The 18,198-nt window shown below is 47.2% G+C and overlaps 1 protein-coding gene across 3 annotated transcripts in view; it reads right to left on the bottom strand.

Annotated features, from left to right (window-relative positions):
* The window catches only part of EXOC6B (exocyst complex component 6B), a 313,474-nt gene that overhangs the window by 245,187 nt on the left and 50,089 nt on the right, over positions 1–18,198 (bottom strand). For all 3 annotated transcript variants that reach the window (XM_064448801.1, XM_064448800.1, XM_064448799.1), the window contains exons 2-6: positions 15,534–15,699; positions 8,727–8,774; positions 6,433–6,523; positions 6,279–6,324; positions 1,211–1,415 (exon numbers count right to left, since the gene is read on the bottom strand). In XM_064448801.1, coding sequence (XP_064304871.1) covers positions 1,211–1,415; positions 6,279–6,324; positions 6,433–6,523; positions 8,727–8,774; positions 15,534–15,699 — 556 coding nt within the window. The remainder of the gene's footprint in view (positions 1–1,210; positions 1,416–6,278; positions 6,325–6,432; positions 6,524–8,726; positions 8,775–15,533; positions 15,700–18,198) is intronic.

The following is an 18,198-nucleotide window of genomic DNA, read 5'->3' on the forward strand; positions in this document are numbered from 1 at the left end:
GGCACCAAAGAGACAAACGAAACTCCTACTCCTTTCCAGCCACAGGAACAAAGGAAGAATCTTTTAAAAAGTTTGTCTGCTGTAAAAGTTTTGCCGCAGATTCGGGAAGACAAGGCTGATTCAATGCCACAACTAACAATAACGTTTGCTGAACTCTGGGATGCAGCGTGGCATCTCTCCATAGCTCGATTACACAATATAAGGCTTGATTTGTATTCCCTAAATATTAGGAAGCGGTTGAGAAAACGGTAAGGTAGTGGATACACTGTAATTTAAATCAATTAATAAAAACCCTCAAGCTAGACCATTTTACAAAAAGCATGGCATATATAAGAGAGAAAATCAAACTTGCCTGTACCCCTACCCATAAACATAACAGCACAATTTTATCATCTTGTGAAAAATTATAGCAGGAGTCCTTCCCATAAATCAACCAGTCCAACCCATCGATCGCTATCAGAGGAAGCAGTTTACTGCCCATGAGAGGTAACATTTCATTACTAGTGGATCTGAATTTCATCAAAGTAGCAAAGCTCTTTTTTAAGAGCCACTGTAAGCAACGCTCCCCAGCTGCGATAAGAAAAACCGCATTGAAATTCAAAACCAGAATGTTACAGAAGAGCGGGAAAAGGCAATTCCGTTCTAATACACATGTGGGATGTTCAATTACTCAGGTTCATCTTTTACAGACATCAACTGCCAGGCAAACGCCAGCAAGCCACAATGAAAGTTCACTCAGTATTTGAAAAACCAGTTTAAGAGGCAAAAAAAAAAAAACCCCTAAGTTGCAGTCAGTGCGTGAACTTCTATTGCTTTACCCTGAACCTGAGAAATCAACGCTGGTGCCTCCAGGTCCTGCAGGTGCCACCAGGCACGGCAGCCCCTGCCCTGCGAAGCGGAAAATACACGTTACGCACCCCGACGGCACCCACCGGGCTCCGGGCCAGCAAGAGCCTGTGGCGAAGTACAGGCAGGAGGTGGCAACAGAAACGGTCCATCACTTTCCAACAGTGCGAAAATCAGAAGGTAACCTCTAGTAGCAACCACAGAATGAAGAATCCTCGCTTCACCTCGTGACATAATTACTTCAATATTTAAAACCCGAGTTTACTGCCTTGGGATTCAAAAAGTAGAACTTTAACATGACTATGAAGCACCCTCCTCTTCCAAAAAAAGCCTCCACCGTGTGTGCCCACAGAGCAGGCCCTACCTGTTTCATTGCTGTCTCTCCAATCTTGTCAGAGTGCTTACGGATACTTTCCAGGAAATCCTTCAGGTCTGACATGGAAACTTCTTTGATCTCTTCGCGCAGCTTTGGAATATTATCCACCATGATCTTGCAGAAGCGGTAGTGGCTCACTTGGGGCAGGTACGTGTGCTCAAGGTGCTCCAGGGTCTTGAGCGCAGGGTAGTGCCTGGGAAAAGCAACAAGGCAGATGTGGAAAGAGCAGCTGTTTCCATCCCTCTTCCCCTCTGAAATGTGCATTAACTGTAAAAAATTTAATGTATTGGAGAACCTCAGCTCTGTTCAAAGGAACATAGACTTTTGCATCCAGGTCACCATAAAAGCATCATTTTCCTTTTGAAAGAGAGCAGCAGAGATACACAACAGGGAGCAGCAGCTCCTTATGCAGAGCTCCGACATGCAGGCAAGGACAAGCTGGGTCTCAAGAGACCAGCATCAGCCAAGCCCAGCAGCAGCTTTCACCCATGGCAAAGCCATATGGGGCACCAGATCACAGAGTGAAGGAAAAGCTGGCAACCACACACAGTATTATTAGGTTATGCAAGACAAATCATAGAATCATTAAGGTTGGAAAAGACCTCTAGGATCATCAAGTCCAACCCCCAACCCAACACCCCCAGGCCTCCTAAACCATGTCCCCAAGTGCCACGTCTGCACGGTGTTTGAACCCCCCCAGGGACGGTGACTCCCCCACCTCTCTGGGCAGCCTGTGCCAGGGCCTGACCGCTCTGGCAGGGAAGGCATTGTCCCAATATCCAACCTAACCCTCCCCTGACGCAGCCTGAGGCCGTTCCCTCTCGTCCTGTCCCTGGTGACTTGGGAGCAGAGACCGACCCCCCCCTCACTCCAGCCCCTCTCAGGCAGCTGCAGAGAGCGAGAAGGGCTCCCCTCAGCCCCCTCTGCTCCAGGCTAAACCCCCCCAGCCCCCCCAGCCACCTCCCAGCACACTTGTGCTCCAGAAGCTCAGCTCCATGTGCACAGAGGAGGGCAGAGGCACGACGGCTCATGGGGCAACCCCAGAAAGACCCTGCCCCGGCCTCCCCAGCCAAGCCATCAGCCCCGTGGACGGAGGCGACACCCACCAAGGTGAGCGGGGCTCTGGAGCACCTCATACGCCACCGGGGCTGGGTCAGGTATGGGGCACATTACGCAAAACGGCATTTGAGGATTGCATCTCCAAGTCTTTTCCTGGGTGAAGGACTCTGTTCTGGGTGCACGTGCGTGTGCATCACCTTCATCCCAACCAGACAGACGGACAGGATGATGTGGCTGGTGTTCGTGCCTGTAGGTCTGCGCGATACAAGCGTGCGTGTTGTATACGTGCCTGCTGGGAGTGCTCGGCTTCACTCCTGCTGGGAGCCAGGGCGCGAGGCTGCAGCAAGGCTGGTCTCTGTCACACTGCCTGATTCAGCAGCCCCTAACAGCGAGGTGCCATAGACAGAAGCACGGAGATGGGGATATACCATAATATACCACAGACTGATAAATTAGTGTCTAACACACGACAACAGCCGATATCTGCCACTAGCACGGATACTTGTCATTCTGTTGTAAAGATCCTGGACACAAAAGCTCTCTGACCTCTCTCCCCGCGCATACCAGGAGTCAGAGCCCACCTTTCCCCAGCTGCTCAAATGCTGCTAAGCACCATTAAAAACACTTTCTACTCAAAGTACTTTTTATTTAGGAAGAGGTGAAAATCCGGATAAAAACCCCAGATTCGAGGTCCAACAGATACATTTTCTACAAAGCCCCCGCCTCTGCAGCAACCACTCTTGTACCACCGGGTTATGTGACCTTTGTGATGCTGAAAATAATTTATTTCCCTGCTCTATAAGAAATATACCTTATAAATTAAAGAATACAAGAATCCCAGCGTTTCCTCCCCTCCGCACAATGCATGCCTTTATATTTTGGTCAGGCCAAACGGCCTTAGGGAAGGTACTGTAAATTTTATCCTACCTTTCTGCATAAAAGCAACCCTCATAGCCTGACAGAAGATGCTAAATGGGAAACTATTCTAAGCAAATCATTTTTCTCAAACGCCCTCCCTCTTTTCCCTTCGGGAAGTGGGAGTCCATAGGATTTGCCTGCTCGCTGGAATTCAGGGCCCTCCTGAACGGCAATATAAAACGTGAGACCATCCTCCTCCTGGTCTGACCATAGATGTGGTTAAAGGTTAAAAAAAAAAAATATCAGGGAACCATCTAGGAAGCATCAGCAGGGTCTATAAAAACATATTTCAGACTAACACCAGGTCACAGTCACCTCCGGGGTGAATTAAGGCAACTTTAGCTGACTATACCCACGGTTAATCCTGGCCGCAAGCACCTGCCACTTACACCTTGAGTTTTTGCGGGAGAAAAAGTGTTTAGTCATAAGAAACATATTAGCACCACTGAAAAAACCACTCATATCCCCATGCAAAATAATCCTTGCCTGAACTCCAGGCAGGTCCACAGGGGAGTTATTTCAACCAGAAGCGGCCGGTCCTGTTCCCAGCACCAGAAGTCCAACGGATTAACCCTGTAACTTGGCCGGTGTTTACACTAGGGTAAGGTATGAAAAACTATTTGCAATAAAATGCAAACCTCTCTGGAGAGAAACTTAGGAGTGCACAGAAAGCCAGAAATTAAACCAGAGGAATGAACACACACTGGGGGGGCTTGTTGTATTTTAGGGCATTGTTTGTTGAACTAGAAGCAGCGAAAAGGCGGCCGGGGGGTGGCGCGCGGTCGCCGATGGGGTCCCCGCCTGCCTGCCGAACACAGAGCCTGAAACACGATGGGGCAGAGGAGAACTCAGCCCTGTTCTGGTGTGAGGCGTGCGGAGGCCAGCGATGCCTGTGGCTGAAGTACTGCCGCCTCAGCCCAGATTACATCCCGCAGCTAACGCCTGTTATCAGGCACCCGAGGGGCTGCGTTCTCGCCCAGCTCCGTACCCCCAGGACCACTGCTCCGGCAAAACCAGAGCGCTTGCCGCGTCGGGGAGCAGCATTGTGATAAAACAGAGACAGAGCTGGCTTTGGGGTTTGTTTTTCCTGGAAATACCCAGGCCCTGCTCGGATGTGGGTACAGCTCTGCAGAGGCTTCTCCGCTACAAGCGGGAGGAAGCATTCTCATTTCATGGATATGACAAGTGACCCGGGGTAAAAAAAAAAGACGGATCCCTCTGGAGCCCCGCACAACAAGGAGGGACTCCGAAGGCAGAGGAGTGTTCCTCATCACTTTCCGACAAGCAGCCACATGTGTCCCAGCTGGTGGAGAAAAGCTCTTTCTGTCCCTTCCTTAAATTCTGGACAACAGCAGATGAAACGTTTTGCTCCATCTCTTCTCTCGGCTGGTTGCACGGTCAGTCCTCCGGGTTTGGACTGAGGGCTCCCCAGCTCCAGTTATCGGCCACAGATTCTGCATTCAGCAAACACCTGCATTCGGTTTATAAACATCGCGCAGCAAACGGCGCTTAAGTCAGCTGGTCTCCCTTGGGAGAGTTGACTTTATTCACCCAGGATGCAAAATCTACCACTCCTCTGAGACTGTGTCCCAAAACCCAAGGCTCACGCTAGTAACTAACCCCCTTGCTGACTATCATGAGATGATATATAAGTGAGACCGGGTGCAGACACAAAAATATTTAATATGTTGTGCTGCATTTGGTGAATGAAGCCATCAAATCCAGACAAAGAAAGAAGAAGGGAGGCGGGGGGGGGGGGGGGGGAAGCCAAGGGTTCAGATTTTCCTTAAATGTGGCTTTCAACTTCTATTTGTTTCAAAATGAACCAAGCCAAAGGGGGAGGGGGGGGAGATGCAGTTCTTAGAAGCAGACCCTGGAAACACTATCCAGAGTGAGGGAATTGAACAGCATGTGGATTCCCTTCAAAAGTTCACAGCGCTGTGATCAGCTCCAGCTCCCCTCCCCACATCTGTCAACGGATAAGCCCCTCGCTGTTCCTATAAACAGACTAAAAACAGTTGGACAAACTATACGCTGCCCTATTCTATACTGAGCCACCCTGAGGAAAAGAGCGAGCTTTGTGAACAGCTAAATAAGCTCCCTGTAACTCCTCCGGCCAGCCCAGCTTTCAGGAGTAACGCATATCTGTCTACCCAAGGCTCCTGGGGCTGAGGACCACAAGAGATCAGCAGAGGCGGGAGGGGAAGTGTAGAAATACGCCCATCCAATTAGTTATCGCCTTGTTTGAAACATCTGGTTTCTTCTGTATTGTTTCCACGATGGATGGCAGGCACAAACCAGGCATGGGATCTGACTGCTCTCCCTGCGCGGCATTCAGCTGGAGCCTGCCGTCTTTTCAGCTGACCCCCTTCCAGCAGCTGCTTTTTGCCCAGTTTGCCACCCCCAGGGCTACAATGCGCCTCCAAAATCCCATGGTGCTTAAACAAACCATCCCCCAGGATCCCAGCCACGCAAATATCCCGGACCGGGGTTTAATCCTTCAGCATCGCAACAGATGCAGGGTGGGAAAAATCCTAGATCTACAGCTCGTGGTTTCTGAGCCACAAAGTCCTCATAGCTCAGCTCACTCTTTTGAACAATTATTTCTACCACAAAACAAGCCGTACGCCCCCTCACTCACTTCTGCCATCCTGCGCAACGTTTCTCAGGTGTTTGGCTTCCATTCAGGTTCACTGGATTCCCTCGCGTCCTACCAGGCTTTGTATTATGACATTCACAGAGTTAAATTCAGTTAGTAACGGGTAAGTACCGAGTTGTGCACCCATTGCATGCATCACAACAGTGAGCTTCCATGAAAAAAAAAACACCCAAAGTGAGCACACACCTTGATTAAAAAGCCTAACACAACACGAAACCAGAGCCCGCGGCAATCCCAGTTCTAGGCTGTACGGCAGGAGGGCGAGCAGGACCGTGGAGACACCAGCCAGAAATCAGATAAGGTAACTTGGAAAAGGCTGATTTTGAAGTCCTAAGTTCTGAGAACCTCTTCAATTTATCTGGCACCAAACGGGTGCTTTTCAACTCTTCCAGTACTAACACCGGTCTACACAAAATTTACCTTTTAGATTTCATTTGCTCTCGCAGTTTGCTGTACATCTCCAGGACTGGAAAGAGAAGGAAAACACACAAGCATTGAGACACAGGCACAAAACAGGGAGACGTGAATTAAAATAAACAGCTACACAAATAAAGAGCAGTTTCCGATTCCTCACCAGGAAGACACAGCGTTAGCTTATCAACTGTCGCGGAAATATTCCTCTGCTGTAATCGGCATTGCTTCAGCTCTTCCATGGCTATTATCAACTTTGGAAAGGAAAAACAAACAAAAAAAAAAAACAGAGTTTCACTAAGAGCACTACACAGAGCAGAGAGGATATAAACTGCTTTGCGCTTGTCACGGCCATCCGAACAGTAGGTTGACAGCGAAGCTGACTCTGATAACCGGAGAGCTCACCCAGCACTGCAGAGCGTTGCTGAAATAGGGAGGACAGGCAGCTTCAGGTCGTTCAATCGAGTAGCAGAAGCATTCCCTAGCCTCATTGCAAGTAAGCAAGCAGAAAAACCCAAGCCATCAAAATACCAGCCTTGTAGCACGTCCTGTGAATTCCAAAAATGATTTCCCCTTCCCCTTTTATTCATCTCTTCCCTACTCCCTCTCCAAGCTTCTCTTTTCTAGTTCTTCTCAGAGACAGGATGTGGCCGCTCGCTCCCAGGGGGATTCTCACCATCACAAACAAGGATTTTTAAATGCCCAGTCTCCCACAGAAAAACCTGTGCATCTGGACAAGAGCAAAACAAGGATTGGCCATCGCACACAGAAGAAAGCTCTTTAGTTTCTTTCTTTCAAAGGGGCAGGTCATGGATTTGTCCCCTAGAGTACCAACTTATCTCCACGCCACCAGGCTGAGATTGCAAAGTCCTTTTGAAATCCCAGGCTCTTCCACTCTTGGAGGTGAATCCTCCGTTCAAGGTAACACAGAAGAACGTTTATTTAATTCAGGAGAGAAGCTGCATCACCTCCTCCCCAAAGGGCATTTTTATCTTTAACCTTTATTAGAATAATGGGTCTGACACAGTCCAACATGGGGATTTTCTCGTTTGTTTTCCGAACGCGATGCAGCTGACTGAAATAGTAATGCCTGCATGTACGCTGAGCAAAGTGAAGCCTGGGTGTCTGGGAAGGTGGTTAAGAAAGAAAATAGAAAAGCTGCAAAGAGTAGATTTATATGTAATATGGGTAGAGCAATGCAGTTCATCAGGAGGAAAGAAAAAGAGGGTAGAAGGACCGTGCCTGGGAGTTCTCACACACCTCCATCTTAGGCACTTGAAAAACTTCAAGCATCAGTGCCTTCATGAACACCCAGCTCTGAAGGTCCCCCCAGTCTGTTCATGCTCCCTTATGACGAAGGGGCAGAAGAATGACTGTGGTTAGAGGCACATCGCGTCCAAGACATGCTCAATCACTTCCTTTTCTCCGTGCCTTGATGCCTCTGCCCATGCAACTCAAAATCCACCCATCTCTAACTGCTGCTGTACTGCACTGTGAGGCAGGAGCCAGACTCTCCAGCTCATACTCTTAGAACCATACCACGGTTTGGGTTGGGAGGGACCTTTCGAGGCCACCCAGCCCAACCCCCTGCAGTGAGCAGGGACATCTTCACCCAGACCAGGTCGCTCAGAGCCCCGTCCAGCCTGGCCTTGGGTGTTCCCAGGGATGGGGCATTGACCACCTCTCGGGGCAGCCTGGGCCAGGGTTTCACCACCCTCATGGTAAAATAGTTCTTCCTTATATCTAGTCTGAATCGCCCCTCCTTTAGTTTCAAACCATCACCCCTTGTCCTGTCACAGCAGGCCCTGCTAAAGAGGCTGCCCCCATCCTTCCTAGAGTCCCCCTTTAAGCACTGGGAGGCCACAATAAGGTCTCCTTGGAGCCTTCTCTTCCCCAGGCTGAACCACCCCAGCTCTCCCAGCCCAGCCTCGCAGCAGAGGGGCTCCAGCCCCCGGAGCATTTCTGTGCCCCCTCTGGCCCCGCTCCAACAGCCCCGTGCCCTTCCCGTGCTGAGGAGCCCCGAGCTGGAGGCGGCGCTGCAGGGGGGTCTCACAGAGCGGGGCAGGGGGGCAGGACCCCCTCCCTCGCCCGGCTGCCCGCGCTGCTGGGGATGCAGCGCTGTTATGAACAACCCCGTTCACACCACCCAGGGCTGCAGGAGCACGCCCGCAGCTTGATTATCGTCACTTCAAGTCCCTCCTGTTTCCCATGCTTTGCCTTCCACTCGCTTTCAACCCACAAGCAGTAAAACAGAAAAATCACTTCCCAAGCCTCACACAACTCATCTTTCATGCAGAAAAGCAAAATACAGGAAAGAGAATCGATGCACACTTTAACAGCGATGCTGTGTACGTTATCAGTGAACGCCAAGCAGTTCCTGACGCTCAGTGTAATTTGCCACACAGCCAGATAATAGAAAAACACAAAGAAGATGGAATCAATGAATGTATCACTTACTTCTTTTCCTTCATTCTGCAGCTTTCGGTTGGTGTCCGTCACTTGATTCTGTGGGGATATTGGGGAAACAAGACAAAGCTCATCTACGTGTAAATCAGGACAGTGTTTTTCACCACAAAAAAAAAGGAATTGTACATAAACAGCATCACTTTTCGCACAACCTTCTCTTACGAGGCATAAAACTGTTCATTAGCTGATTTAAGAGTCGTCGCTGTTCTGGCATACGGGATGCCAACAGCCACACGGTAAATACCAAGGATTTTCTTCCCTGCTACCAGAGAAAACTGAAAGGCAACAGGAGTTAATACGGCCGCACGGCAGCCTCAAAATGCTGCGGCCTCAATGGATCAAATCTTGTAGTAGATGCTCTCATGGGTTCTCATCTCAAAAGCTATTTTACCCGAGTGTTAGAGGAACTAAATTTCCCCTCCCCAGCACCAAATAGATTGCGATTAGGTTTTAACGCCTTAATATCACAGCAAGAAAAGAACTCGTCAGCGTGGACTTTACCTATAAAGTTCAAATATTTTCTTTTAGATCTTCAGATGCATCTCCCACCGGATCACTGCTCCTTGCTTGTACAGAAAGGTATTTTTATATATACCTGGTATATACTTGGTATAAAAAAGGTACATCTTTTCTTTACTAAACCATCTTTCTATACGATCCTATCAAGCTGGGGCTCACAGGTCAAAGATTTTCCCACTTTGCAAACTTGCAGGCTCCCTGAACACGCAAGACCACGGCAGTTCAGCCCTTCACAGCTCCAGGCATCAGTTTGACTCAGTAAAGACACACGCGAGAACAAAGCTAATTTTCAGAGTCATCAGGATAGAAAATAAGCAGCTTACACATTATTTAGACAACAAGTAGAAAGATGACTTTGGGAACTCTCCTGAATACTCATTCAAGTTCAGACAGGAGAAGGTTTGTAAACAGAGATACCATCTTCTACAGACCAGCTGGGATAGCTGAAAAAAATTAAACAAACTTTCAAGTAAACATGCCCAGCTTCAGGTCGTTAGCAAACACGGCCAGTTAGGAAGGTAAATACCAGCAGAGGAGGACTGCTCAGAGCTCAGGTGCCTCACGTCAGTGGGAGACTACCACACCATAAACCTACTTTTCTTCCATAGAATACTCTTTTCACAGCTACTGAAGTTGTAAATATCCATTTCCAGGCTCGCCTCCGTCAGGTGCCTCAGACGTCTCTAGTTTTACTCGGGCTTACTGTAGAGTGGAAGCTGCTGCTGGAGTTCAGCCGGCATCATCAAATTTTATGAACTAGTTCCTGTGTGTTTTCAGTTCTGCTCATTCCTTAGGCAAAATCAGTAACAGAGCTCGGACGACAGCATGATGCGACACGGAGCTCTCAAAGTACGTTCAGGAGCATAAAGCTCTCACAAACCAACTTAAGATCTTTGTTCCCTGATGCTTTTTAACAACGGCAGAAACAAGCTGAGTTTTTAATCAATATATCCCTAGTGAAGGAACGTCATTTGAGGCTTTCCAGTTATCCAACAGACCACGGATAGTGCACGGAGCAGCAGCAAGAGCAGGGCAAAGCAGGGCAAGCTTCGAGGCGGATTCAGAAGATCATAGACTGGTTTGGGCTGGAAGGGGCCTTCAAAGGCCATCTGGTCCAACCCCCAAGTTAACAGCCACCTCTTTCCTTTCTGAGCACACCACAAGGCAACCACTTTAGATAGGAGGGGAGTGTTGTATTAACATATACAAAACTGATTCAGGATCCCATTTGTTTCCTGCTGGCTACTAAGAGACACTGGGCAACGACGATTTCCCAGACCAGTCCAAAATTTCAACAGGCCTCGCACGGAGAGGTTGGTGTGGCTTCACCGAGCAGAGCCATCCAGCCTGTGAAGGCTGCCTTTTGTTTTAACGCTGGCCATGCTGGTTTTTAAGCTTACCATGATGTAAGAAGAGGAGTCATCCCATGATCTCCCCACACACAGTTGCTCTGCGGCATCTGCATCAGATTGCTCCCCCTTCTGCAGTAGCTTCAGCTCTCCTGGCCGCTTGCCCTGCGCAAAAACTGCTCATTTCCTTTATGATGTATGGAGATTTTACGAGCAGGAGCACAGCATCTCTTCCAAAGATTATTTTATTTCCTTATATCCTGAAAATCCCACCAGGAAAAAGGAATCCATGTAGGGTAATTTAAAACTGCTCCTAAAATAATGCCAAGGCTGTACTAGTCTTCTGTGAAAATTACGTATCAATCCCAGCTAAAGCAAAAAGTAAGATTATATCCTGCCCTTGCACACTAAGAGTTTTCAGGGGGCGGGGGATTGTGTTTTGTGTTGTTCTTGAGCTCTACATCCATCCACTGAAAAAAAAAAAACAAACTATGATTATTTATATAGACTCTCTGTAGACACGTTGAAGCTTTTCAGACAAGGAGATTTTATAATCTAAGACAGACGCACAGCAAGGGGGGACAGACAACAGGTGGGCACGTGTGAAGAATGAGACGCTGGGATCACACAAGAGGCTTACGGATGCTCAAGTCGTTAGTTCATTCATCTATATACGGAACATGTGGTACAGAGCAGAGCCTTCGGTCTGGGGCTCTTAAACGTCGCTCTGCTGTCATTTAGAGAGTGTCAGAGTGATGAGGGAGGGGAGCAAAGGGCGCTGGAGAGGAATCCTGGGAATGGGCCTGAAGGGCACCGCTGTGACCCCACACAGCTGTGCTGACTCCATCCCTCTGTCCGACACCCACCTACCACTGATTTCCACCCTCCCTAAGAAAGGGAGGCTAACTACAGAGCGATCCTTCAAGTCAGCAGTTTATGAACTTCCCAATCCAGAAGATGCACCCAAAGACGGGGTTCGGTATCCACCACTGCTGCCATTCTTCCCCCCATGTACCTAACCCCTGTGGGAACCTGCTGTGCGGCCGTTGCACTTCTAGGTCATCGCCGCATCCTGGGGCGGCAAGATCCCCCACTTGGTTTCACACGGGCGAAGGTGGGCTCCCCTTTGCTCCGAGCCAGTTGCCTCAGTTGGATTAGATCTGCCTTAATCTGAATGCACTAAGCAATAAAAATTGCTTCCTATTCATTTTCTCCCACACACACACTGATAACTTCATAGACCTTACGACTGCGTGCAGTAGTGCTAAGCATGGGGGCAGAGAAGACTAGAATCGCAGATGTCTTTTCAGAGAAGAGCCTTTTTATTAATCTCCATTCAATAGCAGCAGGTGTGAAGCACTAAACTTGAGCAGAGAGAGCTAGGACAACAAATGACTCGACAGCTCTTCAAAAACAAGCACGGTAATCGCAGCACATCAAACTGAAGAGCAGCGGGCGCTATGCTGTCACTAAGAAAGCAAGTATCGTATGAGTATGCATGAAGAAAATCCTACAACACACCTGAAATAACCCTTCTACACTATTTCACTGGTGACTGATTGCTGCCCCAGCTTAGAAACCATGTTTGTCACCAAAAAAAAACACCCAGAAAAACCAAACCCTCAAAACCCGTCAACTGGAAGGACTTCAGAGTAGGAAAGTAAAAACAGTGAGACGCCTCGGAAGCACGACCCTTTAGGATGGATTTGGGCCCCCTCTCTTACAGGGGACAAGACCAGAGAAGAGCATTCCCACAACCTCCTATCTGTAGAAGACACTTGCAAAACCAAGAAGGAATAACCTCTCTTTTGTGCCTGACAGGTCAAAAAGCAGTAGACACAAAAAGACTCTTCAGCCGTGTGACCCGAGTTTCCTAGAGAAGGACGGCCAGCAGTACCTGGGGGAGGGCTAACACTGGAAGAGGTTAGATAAAAATCCAGCAGGAATGACACAGCTAAAGAACAACTTGCTTAAAAGAAAAAGAGATCGACTAGGTGATTTCTTGAGGTTGCCACCAGCCCTGCGACTCTGTGATCCTTTCCCCTTCACGCCCCGAGTCGTGTTTTCCAAGGTGATCCATCCTGATGTAGAATCTACCTGTGCCCTTTTAGTTGCCACTGGAACCTTTATGAGATGGAACAGCCGGACTGGTACACGGTTTCCAAGACCCAGGAGTACCGTGCATTTATAGGTTTGAGAATGGGTCAACATCACGCTACTTGCTTCCTATTGAGGAAGGACATTTATGCAGTATAAGATATGAGATGGTTTAAGATGTATAACACAAAAAAAAAACCCAAAGCAACAAAATTTTCCTTTGAAACCACATAAGAAGTTAAATGTAAAGAGAATTGCCCTAGTGAAGCTGTATAGTTAAAAAAAAAGAATAAGCAAATGCAAGAAAAGGTTTGATTTTTAAAATAATCTGGTTTAAATATCATCCAAATTAAGGAGATGTTGTTTTGAAAAGGTATCCCATGTATTTTCAATTCACTTTTTTCATCCATACGTCGATCATTAACCAAGTGCCCCAGCACCTCCTGAAAACAACACAATGTCGCCTAGTGCAGAAATTCATTGCACAGGAGCTCCTCTGCTGATCAAGAAGATAAAAGTTCCCACTTCAGAGCTGGCCCTTCGCAAGGCACAAAAGCCAGACAGCAAGTTTAGCGATACAGTCCTGACCCACGTTTTAGGCTGACTTGGGGCCCCCTGAAACGCAGCGTTACAGTACAGAGGGAGGAAGGCAGCAGCGATACACGTGAATGGGGGAAGAGAACGCATCCAGCTCATATTTAGCATATGCACTCTTGAAACAACGAACACTGATATTTCTGCAAGCGTGATATTATACAAAATGCCCCAAAGCTAAAAGCACATGGGTCAAGATACATGCTAGAGATGCAACAGGGAGGGCATTTATTTTATTGCTGGTTGCACGTATGTTCAAAGGCCAGCGCTATTGAGAAAAAGACCAAGATCAAATAGAGACTGAATAGCTGGAACGAAACACACTCTCACCACTGGACCCACGGATGATTCCCTAGGGAAACCCTTACAAAGAGGACTCAGTGTTTCTCAAATAAGTTTCTGTGTATATTTTTCCCATGTGCCGTTTTATAGATCACATAGTAATGGAAATCAAGAGAGATCCTGAGGGTACAGAGATGGACTTCACAGTGCACCACCAACAAAGTAGCTGTTTGAGAATGGGAAACAGCAACAAGCCTTTGCAAACAAACAATGTGGAATTCTTGGCTAGAAACAATAGCTTTTTTAAAAAAATAGACTTGTTTCATGGTATTTCCAATGGCCTCATCCTGCAATCAACTGCTGGATGAATCCTTGCCACAGAAAATGCCTCTGTAATAATACGGGTGCTTCTGGCACCAGGACACCCCCCCACGAAGGTGTTGCTGTGAGCATGCATCCGTTTGGGGGATGGAGACCTGTGTGTGTAACGCTAGAAGCCTGCTAGGAAATGCCAGAGGTAGCTTGAAATGAATAAATAAATGTATGAAAAGCAGCAGTCAGCACACTGAAGTTAGAGTTCTTCCTTCGTTTCCAGAAAACTTGCTTTTCTGAGATTTTTTTCCCTCCTTGTCTATAACTTCATCATTCCTAATGCCCAGTGAATGGTCTCCCACACTCCTACACTCCCAGAAAGCTCTTTCTCAACAGGTCAGACTCTGCTCAGCCAGAAAGGCTCGCTGTGCTGGCCTCCGGAGGCAGTCCATGCCTTTCTGGGTGCCACACAAGGCAGCCCCGTTCACCGAGTGACTGTTCTGGGAGGTTGCTTTCGGTTTTCAAACCAAGGTCACACCTTGCTGCTGCAGCAAGGGCTGCCACAGCAGTGTCCCCTGCCTCGGCTCTTATTTGTGCAGGAAAATGGGGAAGGTTCTCTGACTTCTGACACCGATTAAGTCATTGCTGTGCTTTTTTTATATGCCCCAAATTGTGGAATACGTGTATTTTAAGGCACAGCAGCCAAGCTTCAACTACAAGCCCACCTGGCCCCTACACGTAGGAACCCCTCCAACCTCTAGGTCCTTCTCCTCCCCAGACACCTGCCTGGTTTCCTTCCCAGCACTTATCCACATTCTGATCCTACAAATGGCTTTTCCCACATACTGCTGAACACAGGTTTTCAATAAATAGGTAAAAACTCCACCTTTCTCTCATCCACAACACTTGGAAAGCTGTTACGTTTCACTGTCGCCGTTCCCAGCCCTCACCACTTCACCTCCTAGTTAAGCCAGCCGAACCTGGAGATGCTACTGAGAAAGAATCAAGCTGTGCATCTGTTTACGCAGCCTTTCAGTGATTAGTGAAATTAGTTCACTACTGTTCCTGCTTACACCTGAACACCTGACAACACTCCGACGCTCATTTGCTTTTTAAATATTAACATTTCACTTGCCAACACCGGGCAGACACCTCGCGACGGCAGAGTCAGGTCTGCATCAGGCCTCTTTGCTGATCTGCCTCAGACACGACACTACCCGTCACGAGAATTCAACGTCAGATGGAGCACTAGAGTAGATGCTGCTACAGCAGACTTATTCTTGACTGCAGAGCTTATTTTTGCTTATGAAACTAGTAGAAGGTATTCCAGGAGAAGCACGTTTCCTAATTCAGAAAAGCCTTAGCTTTAAGCCTTCTCATGCTTTTAATGTACCACACTTCCAGTTTGCCCAAATAATTGTCAAACTTCAAATGACTAACCTATTGCTACAGGGAGAACAAAGCCTTTTTTTTTAAAAAATTATTATTTTAGATAGAGGAAAAGAGACACCCACGTGCTTTCACAGAATCCCAGAGCAGTTGAGGTTGGGAGGTCCACCCGAAGGTCATCTGGTCCAAGCCCCTGCTCAAGCAGGGCCACCTAGAGCCAGGTACCCAGGACAACTTCTAGATGGTTTTCTCTTACCTTCAGTTTTTGAGCTTCTCCTCTAACTTTCAGCAGCTCCGTGATGGAGTCCACAAAGCCCTGGTAATGGAAGTTGCACATTTTCTCAATCTCACGATCATGGTTTCTGATCCGTGCTTCCAGTTTCTCCATGAAACGACCATGTTCTTCTCCATCATAGACAGACCTAAAAAGAAGATGCCAACGTTGGTCAGGATCCCAATATCTCTTACTGTCATTACTTAAAAGAAATATCCTAAATATGAGCTTTAAAAAAATAAGAAAACACTCCTGTGATAAAGGGATAATTCTGCTTTTTATTTGCATATGCCAGGCACCAAACTCAGGTTTGAAAGTCTTTCTATTCCTGCCTTTTTCTTTTTTGACCTGTCAAACACCAGCTTGATGTTCCCTCAGAGGCCGCAACACAGATGAGCCAGCGCTGAATCATCTGAAGCAAAGTCTTTACGCTCTAGCTTTGAGCTCAGCCATCTCCGATCGCACTCTGCTCTCGTGTGCAGTAACGCTGAGCACTCATCTTGGGCAATTTACTGGGCTCTCTTTGTGCTTCTGGGGGAAAATCTACGATGGAGAAGTATCACCTATACCGCTGCCAAAACCCAGTCCCCTTCGCATCCCTAGTTGTGTCAGCATAGTTAGTGTTGCCAAAAGGGCAACGCAGCCGAGAACTACCCAAACTGAAGGGGATACCCCAAGCCCAGACACCGTGCGTGCAAGCTGCAGGTAGCCCGTAACCTTTGCTGCAAGCAAACAAAACCACTAGTATTAAATTTAAGGGTGGAAATTAAAAAAATATATATGTATCTCCTTGATATTTTCTTAAATTCCATGTCACCGGGAAGAGAAGCTTGAATTGCCACATTAAAACACTTCTCGTTCCCCCCATTAGCACCGCTCGCTGTCTGGCAACGGTGATTATTGCCAACCGTTCGGTAAAGCAGCCTAGAAAGCGACTCTCATCCGCGGAAAGAGCCGCTGTGCAGAAGCAATAGATCATAACTGCAAAATAAGTGAAAGTTATTCTAGAAAACAGAGGGATTGGGTCACGCCCTGAAACGGTATGGGATTTTATGGGGGTTGTTTTCTTGGGGGTTGTTGTTTTTAACAGTAAACACATATTTTCTATGGAGTGTGGAAATTCCACCCTTAGACTTGTCTTTGTGAAGTTTTAGTGTTTTGAGGAGCAGCGTTAACTCCTAAAACTGAATTATCTCCCAGTCTGAAAAAACTAAGTACGCAGCGAGCTTACTGTACCCAGTCTGAAGTTATACTGTGTCAGAAAGTAAGGCTAAATTAATTATTCACTGGACTCCATACAGCAATTAGAGATAAAATATGGGGAATGACAGAGCTGTAACAAGCCATAAGTATAAAAAAAATTTTTTTAAAAATTACTAATCACAGCAATGACAAGCAACACTTCAGAAAGAACCAGAACTCGATGAATCCAACAGGCCACGTTAAATCTGTGCGCCTGCAGAAGGCAACGTGCTCCTTCGGCGTGATCTGTGTTCACAAGTCACTTTGGAGAATCCCACCTTTGCCAATCCACAAAGGTCTCAAAGTAATTAAAAAAAAAAAAATACCATGACAGGACTAAAAGCTGGAGGAAATCTACTTAATTATCATTCTTTGAAACCTGCCCTAGCAATTTCAGTTATACAGTTTCAGGAAGCCATTCTCAACAGCAAAAAAAAGACAAATTTTTATAAGCCTATTTAAAACTCAGTGTAAAACAACACAGTCACCAAGAGCACAAGTCTTCAAAGGTGACCACATTGTCGTCTTTATTCCAAGGTAGAAGCTGTTTGGTGCTAACGGTGAAAAGAAGAGATATAACTTCCTAACAGCAGACGAATGCCACCACTAGCGCGATGCTCGTGGTTTTTCCTTAGAGCTTCGGGGAGTTTTGCTGGGACAGGAGGAAAGTTGGAGGCAGAGTGCCATCTAGTGCTGCACCGCGTCTTTGCGGGGTCTCATGAAACTCAACCCAACCTCTGCCCTGCCGAACTCTTCGCTCAAAGATAACTCACATACAATAAGCAAATAAAGCGAGACAAGGTGTGTTTTCATTCAAGTACAAACTAAAAAAAAAACCAACAGTAATTATGGGTGCAAGTGAATGTGTGTGCATTCAAAGAAAAATACCATCGGCATTTATAGAGGCATTTATCAATGGAAAAAACATCTCGAAATTGTAACTCTAAGCAAAGTTTCCTTTGAAGATGCCTAGCCTAAAACCTAAAAGGGTTTTAGTCATCAGACCTTTATTAATATTTTTAAAACCAAACTCTAGTATGAAAAAAAAAAGTTGGTGACAGGCAGCAACAAAACGCAGCATCTTAGGGGTCAGCTTTAGCTTTTCTTTAAACCCTGCATCTTCTCTTTTGAGCTCCCCTACTCATCCACATCCCTCCCTCCGATGCAGAACCAGCATCCTTCACTTCCATCCTCCCTGAAACACAGACAAACGGGCAACAGCCAAGCGAGCCCCAGACCAAACCGCAAGGCACTCCGAAGTTGCAGGATGTCAACTCCAAAGCTACGGGATGTCCGGTTCTTGCTCCGTAGCGAACACCAGCACACAGGCGGACTACAGCGACTGTGCAGTGACCCTCAGCTCAAAATAAACAATGCAGGGATTGACTGCAAGAAGAACAAATCT

Source organism: Phalacrocorax carbo, chromosome 4 (assembly GCF_963921805.1).
Source record: "Phalacrocorax carbo chromosome 4, bPhaCar2.1, whole genome shotgun sequence".
NCBI lineage: Eukaryota > Metazoa > Chordata > Aves > Suliformes > Phalacrocoracidae > Phalacrocorax > Phalacrocorax carbo.